General features: G+C 41.3%; 1 protein-coding gene across 1 annotated transcript in view; it reads right to left on the bottom strand.

Moving 5' to 3' along the window:
- PCF11 (PCF11 cleavage and polyadenylation factor subunit) overlaps nucleotides 1-16,717 on the bottom strand; it is a 30,577-nt gene that overhangs the window by 6,267 nt on the left and 7,593 nt on the right. Inside the window, exons 3-11 of the mRNA XM_050940326.1 lie at nucleotides 16,374-16,562; nucleotides 15,705-15,899; nucleotides 13,625-14,733; nucleotides 13,148-13,337; nucleotides 6,285-6,924; nucleotides 4,621-6,206; nucleotides 2,457-2,559; nucleotides 1,307-1,429; nucleotides 539-653 (exon numbers count right to left, since the gene is read on the bottom strand). Of these exons, the coding sequence (XP_050796283.1) occupies nucleotides 539-653; nucleotides 1,307-1,429; nucleotides 2,457-2,559; nucleotides 4,621-6,206; nucleotides 6,285-6,924; nucleotides 13,148-13,337; nucleotides 13,625-14,733; nucleotides 15,705-15,899; nucleotides 16,374-16,562 (4,250 nt within the window). The remainder of the gene's footprint in view (nucleotides 1-538; nucleotides 654-1,306; nucleotides 1,430-2,456; nucleotides 2,560-4,620; nucleotides 6,207-6,284; nucleotides 6,925-13,147; nucleotides 13,338-13,624; nucleotides 14,734-15,704; nucleotides 15,900-16,373; nucleotides 16,563-16,717) is intronic.

Genomic DNA, 16,717 nt, shown 5'->3' on the forward strand with positions numbered 1-16,717 from the left:
AGCCCTGGCTGGGATGATTTAAGTTGGGAATTGGTCCTGCTTTGAGCAGGGTGTTGGACTAGATGACCTCCTGAGGTCCCTTCCAACCCTGATATTCTATGATTCTATGACAAGCATACTGGCACATAATGTTAGCCAATTCAGATCTACTGGCTCCAATGAGCTAAAAGCAAATTGATGTGAATCCTAAACATACTGGGCCCAGTTCTGCAAACTTTTGTGCACATGAACAGTTCCACTGACTTCGACACGCGTTTAAAAATATTAGATCCAATTAAAAAAATAAGCATCTTGCCTAAGAATTAAATGTTTATAATTATTTCACACGGAAAGGCTTTTATGCAAATGATATGACATTAATGAATCCAATGATGAAAATGACAGTTGTATCCCTTCTCCCTCCTTACTCTATTGTGATGTCTCACAATCTTCTACAATTAAGTTCTCAAATTGTCTTGAAACAAAGACAATTAAACCACCTATATATTAGCGTCATGATTACCCATAGCGCACACTGAGCCCACATTAGAACACGTACTGTTTTAGTTCTTCAACTGTAAAGTTAGTGAGGTCTGGGATGTCTTGATCCTCACTCTGCTCTTGGTCATCCTCCTCCTCCTCAGGAGCTGGTTGGGTAGAAGTTTCATTCACTTCTAGAAAGCACAGATGGAAAACTGTCAGTTTCCCAAGATGTCCTTCTGAAACAGTTCCACTTATTCAAACAATAAAATGAACATGATAACGCCAAACACAGCATTAACCAATTCAATCCAGTGCTGCAACAGCTTAAATCAAAGGTATACAAATTAATAACTAGTCAACAATTTGAATTTGGGCAAGTGGTTTTCAAGTGACTTCTCTAACTCATCCATACTCTTGATTTGGAAAGCAATCTATGAAAGACACAAGCTAAAGCAATTTCAAACACAGACACATTTTTAAAAAATTGTTTTGATTAAAACAAACAACTGGGGGATGGTACCAAAGGCAGACAGACTGATTTATTTGCAAGTCTGGCTACATTAGTCAGTTAAAATCTACAAAGTAAACTGTTCAATAGTGGAAGTTTTAAAAGGAAGTTACCAAGCACAGTTCACTTATCATGTGAACCAAAATGGTCACTTCCAAATTATGGGACATCATATAAAAACAAAGGCAAGTTCTTGGTTTTATTTGCCATAAGAAAATCATTAAAATGCATATTACATAGAAAAGTAGAGTACTTGTATATCAAGATTTTTACTGGGAGATTTTCACTGCACTCTTGTGTTAAAATGGACAGCAAGAGCATAAATGCTATACATACGTGCTGAAGTGGAATCAGTAGGTTTTGACACTTTGAGGATTCCCGTTGAAAGCAGTTTAGAGAACAACTCATTTACATCAAGCTGGCCAAGGTGATTATCAGGATATGAAAGTGGAAGGGACCCTAAGGGAAGAAAAATAGCAATGATACAATATTTCTGATGCATTCAAGAAAATCAAGCCTTAATATATGTCATCTTGTTTATTTTAATGATACTCATTTAAAATAATTTTTTTGAAAAGTTAATGCTTTAAAGAAATAGAAGTTGCTAAACACAGTTCTCTGTGGTTCATTTCTTACTCAACTACATTCCATTCTATATATCACCAAAGAATATTTATCACCCAAGCCACATGCTGAGAGAAAAGAGTAGCCCTCAGACAGAAGCACCTCTATTTTGCCATCCTATTTATCTCATCTTTTTCTCTCCCCTCACTGCTATCCCCATTTTTCAGCTTTTCATTTACCAAATTGTTTCCCTGTCTCTTCTCCTTTTGTTTTGTGCCTTCCTGGTCTTTTTTGTTAGCCAGCTTCCCTTTACAGTCCCTCCGTCCCCTCATAGTATTAAGATTTCAAAGTGCTGATCTGTCTGCCACTCAAGGTACAGCCAGCCATACTTGTTCTACAAGTTTTTGGAATGTGTTATTTTCTTAGTCTGAATCTAGTAAATATTTACGCTTAATTATTTGACTTTGTTCACTTATTACATTCTGGAAGCCTTTAATTTTGGGCTCTGATGTGCAGGGGTGAATTGCATAACTTGGCATATGCAAATCAGCCCTACTGTGTGTCCCCATCTGTCTTCTCATACCCACACAAAAGCAGACCATTTTCAGCATCATGGCATACCAAAAACATGTGGTTACATAAACTAATCAGGACCGGGACTGATTGACACTTGAATGGGAGACCTCCACAAAAGAAATTCAAGTATTAAAGAAATTGTACTTATTAACAATTAAATGGCAATCTTTCTTGAGTTAGTAATGAACCAGGACCCCAGAATAGTGCTAAGTGGCAACATGCTGTTGAAAGTACTATGCTGTCCTTTAGATGAGATGTGGATTACCTGAGTAGCTAAATTCTGTGATTTCTGATTAATAAAGTTTGAACACTAGTTTAAAATAGCCAGTACAAACTGTGTATATACCTGCTTGATTCTGAAAGTTTCCAGGATTTTGTGCAAGCACTGGTAAATATGTTTGTCCTTGACTGTAAGGTCCAGGTTGAGAAGATACAGATAGACCAGGAACCTGTAAAAGTAAAAAGTTATGTACTTTTCTCATAGCTATTTGAATTACAAAATGTTCTTACATTTTACTATTAATTCCGAAAGTGTCCCCAGTACAGAACCATAGAAACGTAGGACTGGAAAGGACCTCAAGAGGTCATCTAGTCCAGTTCCCTGCCCCAGGAAGGACTAAGTATTATCTAGACCATCCCTGACAGGTGTTTGTCTAATCTGTTTTTAAAAACATCCAGTGACAGATTCCACAACCTTCCCACACTACCCTAATAATCTGGAAGTTTTTCATAAAGTTCAACTTAAATCTCCTTTGCTACAATTTAAGCCCATTATGCCAGTGGTCCCCAAACTTTTTACCTCACGCCCCCCTCTTACCCCTGGTTTACCTCCCTTTCCCCTGAGCTGGGCGCAGGAGCGAGACCATGGCTCCAGGAGGGGGGGACACGGACAGGGGTAAGGGGGCTGGGGCCGGTAGCCGGGGCCAGGAGCGGAGCTGAGTGGCACTCCCTCCCCGCACACCATGGGGGGCTGGCCCAGGCCCCAGCTGTGCCACCCTGAACATTCTGCTCCACAGTTTGGGATCCTCTGCATTATGCATTTACCTATTTATATCCATGAAGGGGTAATGCTGCCGTACATTTTTGAAGGCTCCTTATAAACTGACACCACAGTATTTCAAACTATATTTTTATTGCCAAGCACTGGGTGGGTGGGTAGGTGGGAGAGACCTAATGAAATGCACAAGTCCTTCCATGCTTACTTATTTAATAAGGGATATTTGTTTCTTTTAGCCACCAGGCCTGCACATTTTAAATTCATTTTCCAATACTGACTCATCATTGCTTCTTTTAAATTGTTCCTTTTCACCCAAATTGGACTCATTTTTAAGTAAAGTAAACTCCAACATGAAGTAAATATATTCAGATTTTTTGCTGAAAATGTAAATGGTACCAGTTATACCAAAAAATAATGAAATCCAGGATGTCTCCAAAAAAGAAATAAATGCTAGTGAATTTCAGAGGGGAAAAGTAATTTTTTATAATTACTTCTGCTACAGTTTTGCAGAAGGCAGTTGATTAGTAAGTTCCTTCAGCATATATTTCTGGATTCATGCCTGTTGGCTTTGGTGTTCTTTAAAATTTTACCACTATAAGTGGTATGAGAACACCTAACTATTTGTATTCATTTAATTAGTAATTCTTCATATCGCATTCAACTTATACCCTCAGAATGAAGAATGCTTGTAGAATTCAAATTTTCTAATCAACTGGCTTTGTTAAAGATGTTTAACACCAACTCCTCCTACTGAAGAGGATTTTTGCAAGACAATAATCAATACTGAAGCCAAGTGACCTCACCCATGGATGAAAGATGTCTGCTAAACAGGAACTTTTTGTCCAACAACTAGTTTGAGTGTGCCAAAATCCCCTATTTCCTAACAATCTTCCTCCCTCATGAGGGTACTAAATTCTACAGCTCTAATAGGGCTAGCTGAAATAAACCCTGTGTGCACTACATACCCTACACATATCCACACCAGCTTTGTCCTACTTATCTACACTTGTTAGGTAGCATTTGGCCTTTACTTCTTTTGCAGAAATATCAGGAGTGTTTATATGCACCTAAGTTTAACGTCTTCCATGGAATTCATTTTGTGCAAAGGGTAGTTAAAATACTGCACATGATTTATAACTCCAATCCCAGCTATTTTTGCATTCAAGGGCGTAGTGGAAATAATGACTGTTTTGATCAGGTTACACTTTCAGGTGTACACACTGCAGGGGAACTTCTAAAACATGCTTGGAAATACCTGAACCTATTAAAAAAAAAAAAAAACTTAAAATTTTTTCCTAATAGATTAGGATGTTTCTCTAAAAAAGCTTCAATTTGGAACCAAAATTATCAGACTATGTCATTTTAAAATTATGACTGTAGACAATTATGGAATATTCAAATTAAGACTTTTTAAATTTGAAACCATCTGTAGGGGTGCTGTGTCCTAAGCCCTCATAAAGTCATAAAATTTTGCTATACAGATGTAGGCAAGTTTAATATTAAACAATCTTACCTGCTGTGGTTGCTGAGTATTTCCTACTGACATAGAATTAGGCATGGTATTGAAGTTTCCATATTGAGGACCCTGAAGATTCTTGTCATCAAAATAATGTCCAGATGCTCTGTTAAGTGGATTGGGAAAGTTCTGTGCCCCAGGGCCAGGTGGCCCATTAAAATTTGGTCCTTGAGAGGCATCAAACATTTCAGGTCTCTGGAACTGCATACCATGGGACGGTCCATTGTAAGTCTGATTGGGATGTTCACTGTATGGACCAGTTTGCCCGTAAGATATTGTTTCCAGTCTTGAGGCAGGAGTGTTAGCTACATTTTCAAACCTTGGACCTTGAAGACCAAGGGGCATTGCAAACCTTGAACCTGGCTGGTGTTGAGGACCATCAAACCTTTGAGGTACTGGTGTATCAAATCGTGGCTGCTGACCAGGTGGTCCATCAAACCGAGGAGGTGTCTGTTGACCAGGTGCCCTTTCAAATCTTGGGCCAGGTTGTCCATGTAATCCATCAAATCTTTGCAAAAGTGATAGCTGACCAGGCTGACTATCAAATCTGGACGAATGACAGCCATCAAATCTTGGACCAGTCTGACCCAAAGGCCCTTCAAATCTAAGTCCACCTCCCGTCTGGACCGATGGACCCTCAAACCTAGGACCAAGCCCTGGCTGGACATGTGGACCTTCAAATCGGAGACCACCTCCTCCCTGGACATGTGGCCCTACAGACTGACCATGGGGCCCCTCAAAACGCAGACCTCCTCCTGGTTGACCATGTGGCCCTACAGGCTGACCATGTGGCCCCTCAAAACGGAGACCACTCCCTGGTTGACCATGGGGCCCCATTGGCTGGATATGTGGCCCCTCAAACCTGAGACCACTCCCTGGTTGACCACGAGGCCCCATAGGTTGACCATGGGGTCCCTCAAATCTGAGTCCACCCCCTGGTTGGCCATGAGGCCCCATAGGTTGACTATGGGGTCCCTCAAACCTGAGACCACCCGATGGCTGACCATGAGGCCCCTCAAATCTGAGACCAACCATAGTCTGGCCTGCAGGCCCCTCTAACCTGCGACCACCCACAGGCCCCTCAAATCTTAAAGTACTCCCTACTTGCCCCAGAGGGCTTTCAAACCTTAGTGCACCCCCTGCACCCACTTGCCCAAGAGGCCCCTCAAACCTGAGGGTGCCTATCTGCCCTGGTGGCCCATCAAATCTTAAGGCACCACTCCCCCCTGCCTGTCCTAGTGGCCCATCAAACTGTGAGGCAGCTCCTCCTCCCACCTGACCAAGGGGCCCCTCAAACCTCATAGGAGCCTGTACAGGTGGCCCTTCAATTCTAGGGCTTGAATTATTAGACGACCCATCAACAAAATGACCAGCTTGTCCATCTCCCCCTCCCCTTGCAGCAGGCTGTCTAGGTGAACCATCAAATAGTGGTCTGTCTTCCATGAGTGCACCTAATCTCTGCTTTAAGTCAATGCCCCCAAATCTTGATCCTGGACTCTCTATAAATGATGTTTTCTCTGGATCTTCATATCTAGGTCTCTTGAAACGTTCACTGAATGGGGATCTCGGTTCTTCTCGAACACCTAAAATTAAAAAAAATAGTTACTTACTGAAATTCTGCAAGATACCTAACCTCAAGAATTTAAAAAGAAAATATGTACCACTTTGTCCAACCATCTGTCTTTCTTCACGATTATCAAATTTGCAGAATCCATCTCCATCAATTTTTTGAAACTCCGGTATACTTTTCCCTTGTTGCCTGAGTGCATCTCTAAATTCATCTGATTCTCCCCAGCTATCATAAGGATCGAAGTTTTTAGAACTTCTTGTTCCTTTGGAAGAATTTTGCTCATCATGTCTTCGCCGGCTCTCGAGTGGTGAAAGATCATCAGCATACGGTCTACTGCCACTTATAGGAGAATGCCGTCTTGACCTTTCTCCAAATTGCTCTTTTCTGTCAAATTGTCCTCCACGTTTACCTTTTGTTTGCTCACATTCTATTCCAGAAAGCAATGCATTAGTCAAATCATATCCTAAAATATCTTCAGGATCTAACAGATCAAGTCTTGGAAATGAATGCTGAACTTGTGTTCTTTTCAGTTTAGCTTTATGTTCATAATACGTTAATTCAGCATCAGACAGAAGGGGTTTCTTCTTCATACCACATTTTTCCTCTGTAGGACTATCCCACACATTGCATCTGTGCTTTCCTTCCTGATACTGGAACAGTTGACGAATCTGATGAGCCACAACAAGAAACTCATCTTGTGTTATTTCCCCAGATGTCAGACGTTCATTTGCCTATGTACAAAAAAATGTAAACAAATTTTAGATTTAAAAACACCTTTTTTTAATGTAACTACACAAAAAGACAGGTCTAACAAAGGAAATGGTGTTGCATTATACATCAAGAATATAAAAATTTGTTCTGAGGTACAGAAGGAGGTGAGCGGTAGACAGCTGAAGGTCCCTGTGTAAAGATAAAAGGAAGAAAAATTAGTGATGGTGTCATGGAAGCAGTCTACTATAGACCATCACTGTAAGAAGAGGAGGTGGATGAAGCATTTCTAGAACAAACAGATATCCAACTCTCAACATGTGGTAATACCCAGACATCTGCTGGAAAAGAAATATGAGAAACAAAATTTCCTGTAAGTTCTTGGAATTAATTTCAGAAAGTAAGGCAAGTAACTCAAGGGGACAGCCATTTTAGACTTAATACTGACCAACAGAATATGAATATTAAGGTGGCAGGCAATGTGTGTGAAGGTGATCACAAAATAACAGATCCAGAGGAAACAAGGCATGAGAGCAGCAGAAAATGGACAATGGACTTTAAAAAAATCAAACTTTAACAAACTCAGAGAACTGGTAGATAAGGTCCCAAGGGAAGAAAATCTAAGGGAAAAAGTTGTTCAGGAGAGCTGGCAGTTTCTTAGAGAGACAATACAGGGGCAACAACAAACTATCCCAATGAGAAGACAGAAAAGATAGGAAGAATATTAAGGAGCCAATATGGCTCCATCTGGAGCTCTTTAATGACCTAAAAATCAAAAGGAATCCTACAAAACGTGGACATGTGGACAAATTGCTAAGGAGGAATACAAAAGAATAGCACACGCATGTAAGGACAAAAACAGAAAGGCTAAGGCCATGTCTACAACTACTGGCTAAATCAGCACAGCTGCAATCAATGCAGTTGTGTCGATTTAGTGGGTATGATGAAGACATGCTAAATCGATGGGAGAGCACTCTCCTATCAATTTGTGTACTCCACCTCCCTGAGAAGCATAAGGGAAGTTGGCAGGAGAGCATCCCCCATCAACACAGCACAGTGTAGACACCACGGTAAGTGGCTCTAGCTACACTGACTTCAGTTTTATTATTCACGTAACTGAAATGGTGTAACTTAGATCGATTTATTGCGATAGTGTAGACCAGCCCTAAGTCACAAAATGAGTCACATCTAGCAAGGGACAAAAAAAACAATAAGAAGAGGACCTCTGACAAGGTTTCTCACCAAAGGCTCTAAAGCAAAGTAAGGAGTCATGGGATAAGAGGGAAAGTCCCTCATGGATCAGTAACTCGTTAAAAGAGAGGAAACAAATGATAGGAATAAACGGTGTTTTCAGAATGGACATATGTAAATAGTGGTGTCCCCCAGGGGTTTGTACTGGAACCAGTACTAATTAACATATTCATAAATCATCTGGAAAAAGGGGTTAACAGGGAAGTGGCAAAATTTGCAGATGATACGAAAGTATTCAATATAGTTAAGTCCAAAGCAGACTGTGAAGAGTTACAAAGCGACCTCCAAAACTGGGTGATGGCAACAAAACGGCAGATGAAATTCAATTTTGATAAAAACAAAGTAATACACACTGGAAAACATAATCCCAATTATACATATAAAACGATGGGGTCTAAATTAGCTGTTATCACTCAAAAAAGAGATCTTGGAGTCATTATGGATAGTTCTCTGAAAACATCCACTCAATGCGCAGCAGCGGTCAAAAAAGCTAACAGAAAGTTGGGAGTCATTAGATAATAAGACAGAAAATATCAAATTACTTCTATATAAAGTCATGGTATGCCCACATCTTGAATACTGCACACAGATGTGGTTGTCCCATTTCAAAAAGATATACTGGAATTGAAAAGGTACAGAAAAGGGCAACAAAAATTATTGGGGTATGGAACAGCTTCCATATGGGGAGAGATTAGTAAGACTGGGAGTGTTCAGTTTGGGAAAGATGACAACTAAGGGGGGATATGATAGAGGTCTATAAAATCATGACTGGTGTGGAGAAAGTAAATACAGAAGTGTTATTTACCCCTATTCATAATATAAGAACCAGGGGTCACCCAATGAAATTAATAAGCAGCAGGTTTAAAACAAACAAAAGGAAGTATTTCTTCACACAACACAGTCAACCTGTGGAACTCCTTGCCAGAGGCTGTTGTGAAGGCCAAGACTATTACAAGGTTCAAAAAAGGGTAAGTTCCTGGAGGGTAGGTCCAGCAATGGCTACTAGCCTGGATGGACAGGGATGGTGTCCCAAACCTTTGTTTATATATAAAACATAACATATGCATAATGATTATGATGAATAATGCAAATAAGTCAAACCATGGAGAAAAGTGTAATGAAACAACCCACCAATACTATTCAGAGGTTTGTGCTACTGTAGATACAGATTTTGTGTTTGCTGCTGTGTAGAAGAGCTAGAAACATAACCCAAAGAAGCAGGGGGGGGAAAAAGAAGATTGGGAATGGGCAACTGAGGATGGATCACTTGATGATTACCTGTTCTGTAACTGGCATTGGCCACTGTTGGAAGACAGGATACTGGGCTAGATGGAGCTTTGGTCTGACTCAGTATGGCTGTTTTTAAGAGGTTCCTAAAATATATTAGAAGAAAGAGAAAGACGAAGGAATGTGTAGGTCCTCTACTTAGCGGGGAAGGAAAGCTAACAACTGGTGACATCAAGAAGGCTGAGATGTTTAATGCCTATTTTGCTTCAGTGTTCACTGAAAAGGTTAATGGTGACCAGATACTCAACACAATTAATATTAACAAGAGAGAAGGAACACAAGCCAAAATAGGGAAAGAACAAGTTAAAGAATTTTAGATAAGTTAGATGTGTTCAAGTCAGCACAGCCTGATGGAATTCATCCTGGGGTACTTAAAGAACTAGTTGAAACAATCTCAGAAATGTTAGCTATTATCTTCAAGAATTCATTGAAGATGGTTGAGGTCCCAATCACCAGAGAAAGGCAAACATAGCATCTATCTTCAAAAAGAGGAACAGATAAGACCCTGGGAATTATAGACCAGTCAGCCTGACTTAGATACCTTGATTAATACTTTGTTCTAGTATTTTTCTATCAATTTGTAAGCACCTAGAGCAGGCCTGCACAACTCGTACAGCAGCGAGGGCCATATTACTCCAAAGAAAACAGCTGAGAGCCGAACCCCCCCCTCCACCCCAGCGCTGCCGAAACACCTCCCCGCAGCACCGCCCGCCCTGCGAAAACAACCTCTCCAAGCGCCACCCAGCCTCCCCTCCTCCCAAAACGCCACCCACCCCACGGAAACAAACCCTCCTTCTCCAGTGCCGCCCTGCTAAAACAGCAATATTGAACCTTGGTAGTATGTTATAGTGAGCCCCTAAGGTAGCATAATTAAGGTAAAAGAAAAATGTCTTCTTGCTAAAAATAGAATAAGATCTTCCCCCCACTTTGCAATCAATGGCCCTGTTGAATGAATGAGGTGTGACTGAGGAAGGCGTGGAAGGCAGGCACCTCCAAACAGCTGCATCCCTTGCAGAATGGGAACCAGACCAGATCAGTAGAACAGGTCAGCCACCAACTCACAGCTTGTCTCCTCGCTCGCCTTAGCCCCTCACTCCCTGCAGCTCACCTGCCCCACCGCCACTGCCCACTTGCTTGCCTCCTCAGACCCCTACTCCCCCAGCTCACCTGTCCCCCCACTCGCCTTCTCAGCTTCCTCCTCCACGGCTCGCATATTCACCCCCTGCCACCTCGCCTCCTCAGCCTCCCACCCCCCCCGGCAAGGGATGAGCTGCCAAAATCTTAATAGCCGGTTCCCTCCTAACCCCACAAGGGGGTTGTCGCCTGCCCTTGCCCCCCAGGACTCCTGCCCCATCCAACCCCCCTCCCTGTCCCCTGACTGCCCCCTACCACCTCTCCTCTCATTCCTGATGGCCCCACGGGACCCCTGCCCCATCCAACCACCCCTTCTCCCTGTCCCCTGAGCGTCCCTGGAACCCCTGCCACTGACTGCTGACTGCCACCCCGTCCAACCTCCCCCTCCTTCCTGATGGTCCCTTCGGGACCCTTGCCCCCATTTAACCCCCCTGTTCCCTGCCCTCTGACTGCCCCGACCCCTATCCACAACCCCCCGAACTCCCCTGCCCCCTAAACAACCCTTCACCCCTGCTCCCTGCCCCCTTACCGCGCTGCCTGGAGGTGGCTGGCAGTGCTACAGCTGCACTGCTCGGCTGGAGTCGGGCCGCACCGCTGCCGCGCAGCGCTTGAAGCACTGTGTCAGGCCGAGCTCGCAGCCTCCCTGCTTCCCACGAATCAGCTGTTCATGCGGGAAGCCTGGGAGGGCTGAGAAACGCTCAGGCCCAAGGCCCAGGGAAGTGGAGACAAGCTGGGGCAGGGAGCAGTTCCCCTGCGGCTCTCCCCTTCCCCCCCAGGTTACCTGCTGCGGCGCAGGCGGCCCTCTTCGCATCCCCCCATCCCAGCTCACCTTCACTCCGTCTCTGCCTCCCTGGGCCTGAGCACGAAGACGCCGCACTGCTTCTCTGCCCTTCCAGGCTTGCACAAACAGCTGATTCGGGGGAAGCGGAGGGGAGGAGGAGAAGCTGGGTGGAGCATTCAGGGGAGGGGGCGGAGAGGAGGGGAGAGGGCGCCAGCTGCCGGCTCACCTGTCCCCCCCCACTCATTTCCTCAGGCCCCTCCACCGCCGCCAGCTTACCTGCCCCCCTGCCACTGCCCGCCAGCCTCCTCAGCCCCCCTCCCTCATCCACCGCTTGCCTACTCTCACATACCCTGCTCCCATGGGCAGTACACTGTGCAGGCCTGACCTAGAGGATAATAGGGTTATAAAGAAAAGCCAGCATTGCTTTGTCAAGAACAAATCATTCCAAACTAGCCTAATTTCCTTCTCTGACAGGTCTAATGGCCTAGCCAGTGGATGGGGGCAGAAACAGCAGATGTGCTATATCTTTATTTTAGTAAGGCCTTTTTTAACTGTCCCACATGACATTCTCATGAACCAACTGGGGACATGTGACAAATGAAATTACTATAAAGTGGGTGTACCTAATGGCCTAGCTAGTGGATGGGGGCGGAAACAGCAGATGTGCTATATCTTTATTTTAGTAAGGCCTTTTTTAACTGTCCCACATGACATTCTCATAAACCAACTGGGGACATGTGACAAATGAAATTACTATAAAGTGGGTGTACAACTATTTGAATGACAATACTCCAAAAGTAGTTATCAAGGGCTCGCTGGCAAACTGGGAGGGTATATCAAGTGGGGTTGCACAGGGATAAGTCCTAGATCCGGTACTATTTAATATTTTCATTAATAGCTTGGATTATGGAGTGGAGAGGATACTCATAAAATGTGCAGATGATAACAAGCTGGGAGGGGGTTGCAAGCACTTTGGAGGACAGGATTAGAATTCAAAATAACCTTGACAAATTGGAGAATTTTTCTGAAATCAACGAATTGAAATCCAATAAAGACAAATGCAAAGTACAACACTTAGCAAAGGAAAAAAATCAAATGCAAAACTACAGAAGGGGGAATAACTGAGTATCTTATAGTACTGAAGAAAAGGATTTGGGGATTATAATGGATCACTAATTGAACAGGAGTAACAATGTGATGTAGTTCCAAAAAAAGGCTAACATCTGGAATGTATGAATAGGAGTGTTATATGAAAGACAAGGGAAGTAATTGTTCCACCTTTATCTAGCACTGGTGAGGCCTCAGCTGAATTACTAAATCCAGTTTTGGGCACTGCATTTTAAGAAAGATATGAACAAACTGGAAAGAGTCCATAGGAGAATAACAAAAATGATAAAAGGTTTAGAAAGCCTGACCTATTAGGAAAATGTTAAAAAATAGAGAAAATTTAGTCCTGAGAAAAGATGACCAAGGAGGAACATGAAAACAGTCTTCAAAAAACTGTCACAAAGAGTACAAGGATCAATTGTTCTCCATGTTCACTGAAGGTAGGACAAGAATAATAGATAATCTGCGGCAATGAAAATTAGATATTAGAAAAAAATTCTCACTAAGGTTAGTTAAGCTCTAGAATAAGCTTCCAAGGGAGGTTATGGAATCCCCATCATTGGAGGTTTTTAAGAACTGATTGGACAAATGTTCTAAGTTTACTTGGTCCTGTCTCAGCCTGGAGGGCTGGACTTAACCTGTTACAGTCCTTCTAGCCCTATATATGATACTAATTATAATAATACCCTTTTAAGTAGCTCTCGTTTGCTTGCAGAAGTCAGTTCTTTGGGAATCTGCAAATTGGCATCCACACTTAATCGATGCTGTTGCTTTGGGGCTCGAGGTGACAAAATTCCTTTACTGGCCGCCCAGATCTCCCTGTGCCTCTGATGAGGAGATTTACTAGGTCCTTGATGTTCGTCATTCTGTTGTGGACTGAAAATAATAAAATCAAGTTAGTTATAATATACATTGTTTCTTTATACAAGAAACATTATTTACTACATTCACATTAGAACTGATTCCATTTAGATCTGATGTGCTGCAGCCACAATGGAAACTGAGCATCAATGATTACACTATATTGCCAGTCAAAACGTTTAAAGGACAATCCCGCTGCTTTGATATCTGAATACTGCACACCAAATCTGCTCTTACTACAGTCAATAGCAAAACTCCCACTGATTTCATCAGCAGGATCAAGCTCAAAATCAGTAACTTACTTTTTACTTTCCTCCCAACCAGATTTCCATCTTTTGCTTGATTTGGAACCTTGCCAATTTTCCACATTCTCCTTTGGTTCTGAAGCGGACTTTATAGAATGCTGACTGGCAGTTTCCTGTGGTCTGTCTTCTTGAGTTTTTTTCAATCTCCTTGGATCTCGTGCATCCTGTTTAAGGTTCCTCTTATTAGAATTTCTTTCTTCCCTTGTAGTTAGTGTAAACTCTTCAACATGAGATTGCTTAGGCCCTGACTGACGGAGCTTTCCAATTTTAGGAGTTGAGGAAGTAGGAGACAAACTCCTCAGTCTTCTTTTGGGTGATCTTCTCTCTCTTCTCTTTGGTGAATGGGTAGATGGAGATCGAGACTTAGGAGAGCGTGATCGGGACCTTTTCCTATTACTTGACCTCCCAAGTTTTCCACTTTGTTTTTCTGACTCTTCTGTAATAGAGTCCTGTTTTTGAACAATGCCATTAATTACTTTATTTCTGCTGCCAACAGGTCTGTGATCAGATGTCTTATGTTCCTCTTTTTCTTTTCTCTCCATACTTTTTCTCTTTTCTTTTGTATCATCATCTTTACCATCTGGTTTCTCCTGAAGATGCTTTTTTAATCTTGGATCTCTTTTACTAATTTCAGATAGTTTCATACTTTCACATTCTTGGCTTTTAGCATCTTTAGTATGGGATAACTTGCTTTTCAAAGGGGATGGTGATTTAGATTTTGCATCTAACTGATCAAGTTCTTTCTTCTGTGTTTTCTCACTTGATTTTAACTTTTCTTGCTTTGACAAATTTTGTTTTTCAGCCTGCACTGTTTTGTTTGCCTTGATATCAGATAGACTTGTGGAAGATAGAAATTCTTTCCTATGACTTTGATCTTTTGCATGAGAAGAATGTTGAGCCATCCTATTAAGACGAGGATCTCTGTTTACTACTTTGACATCATGAAACTGAGAAGATGGAGATGGTCTGTTTTTTTCAGTTTGCATGGAAGCCTGGTGAGGAGCTTTGACTGTCATATGAGGAGTCTGTGAAACATGTTGTTTGGAAGAAGGTGCTTGAACTGAACCCATGGTGGTTGCCCCTTGTTGAACACTAAGAGAAACTGCCTAAAATGGGAGGGGAAAAGAGTTAGCATGTAAAATATAAGCTCTACAACAGTGTTACTCAGCTGCACTGCATCTTGAAAATCAACGACAGAAGAAAAAGCTTTGAAAGTTAATGATTATTTTGAATTCACAGGACAAGTCCTCTAAGCACTTGTTCTGAAATGCAGTAGCATTACAGAAAACAGAAATGAAGATCAAGTGGAAAAACAATGCAATATCCATGCTATATAAAAGACTAGTTAAAAAAAACTATTATAATCTTTCAAAACATGAAGATTCTCATTATTGTATTTCAGGGTTTTTCCATCTGATCCCAAGAAATCAAGAAAAAGCAGAAATTCAGGATACGAACACATGATAGGCATGGTGAGACTGACACATTTGGGTTTTGGGAGACGAACCTGACATGACTTAAATTTATATAGGCTTCCTGCTCCAGTCTCACTAGGTTAGAAACAAATGTTTTGTTTTTAAAGAATGACTGGAATAAAGATTGCTGAAAATGCATGGTTTATGTGCTTTTAGCATATATATATATATAGCACAGTGACTACTACAAAAGATGAGAGGGTTAGCGCTGTGTTGCCAGATATACATCATTTTGGGAAAGCAAAAACAACAGAAGTTGAAAATTGTAATAAAAAGTAAAGTTGCAATAAAGAGCCTTCCATCACTCTAGGTTTGAATAAAAACACACTAAGATATTTTGAAGTAATACATATTGAAACCTAAAGCCCCTAATTTTACAGTTAGCTCCTCTTTGGAAAGTACCACTGCAGGAGCAGGGTCTTATTCTAAGACAAGTTGGCTTTCCCAAAAGGGAGAAAACTGCCATGTTCCACTACATATATAGCGAACAGTGCAGCCAAGATACTGTTTTATAAATAATTCAAAAAAACAAAAAAAAAATCCATTTGTCTTGTTCAAAATAAAATCCTCCATGTATGGCAAAACTCTAACTCACTACTCACCAACTGTGCTTTAGTCTGCTCTAGCTCCAGCTCTAATTTTTTCTGTTGAAGTTCCAACAATTGTTTTTGCTTTGCCAGCAGTTGTTGTCTTATTAGTTGCTCTTGGGTCAAATTCTTTTGTATTTCAGGAACAGCTGGAGGAGTTGAGGTACCAGATGAACTGACTGTACAAGTAGGTGCAGGAGGTTCCTCAGGCTACAAAGAAAAAATAATTTTAAGGGCATTACAACTCTTGGAGGGAGAAACAAGTGGGAGAGGTTCAAAATTGTAACCGAATTGCATTTAACTGCTGAATGGATACTTTATTTCATTTGTATTACAATTTACCAACTATAAATTAGTTTTTAAATTTCATGAAAAAATTAATTAGAACATTTTAAAATATTGCGCAATTCAAATTTTCAAAGTGATTGCTTAAAAAATATAATTTAATACAATTTATAGGCAATGAATATTCAGCGTTTTAGTTAAACTCCAATTTTGACACATGAAAGATAAACCCAATTAATCTTCAAATAATTGAGAACTTTGTCTTACCTGTCTGCCTATACAGAGCCATCTACTTCAAAATTCTTTAATAATGGCTTAAAGTGTCAGCAAAATGGGACACGTAAATAATAAAAACTGTGCATCACCATCTGCTCATGCAGAAATCATATTAAAACTTACCGATTTATTTAAAAACTTAGGATTCACATGGATGCTAGAAGTATTCACATTTGGGGGTAGAGGTTTAATTGGCCAAGCAGGATCTAATGAGTTGACTCTGACATCAAGGGCATACAGTTTCTTCAAAGGGAAAATTTCATCCCATGTGGAGCGTAATTTAAATAAACTTTTCCTAGTATTTTCATCCACCTAAAAACAACAGAACAATTCTATGGCTTGTTAAGTTAATATAAAACAACTTTCGCACACGTATAAAAAAATTATAATTTCAGAGTTTATTCTATACCTGCTCTAGCCTGGAAACTTTATCCTTTCGTTAAATCTTTAATGAACACAGCTGAGTA

The sequence above is a fragment of the Gopherus flavomarginatus genome, chromosome 1 (genome assembly GCF_025201925.1).
Source record: "Gopherus flavomarginatus isolate rGopFla2 chromosome 1, rGopFla2.mat.asm, whole genome shotgun sequence".
Classification (NCBI taxonomy): domain Eukaryota; kingdom Metazoa; phylum Chordata; order Testudines; family Testudinidae; genus Gopherus; species Gopherus flavomarginatus.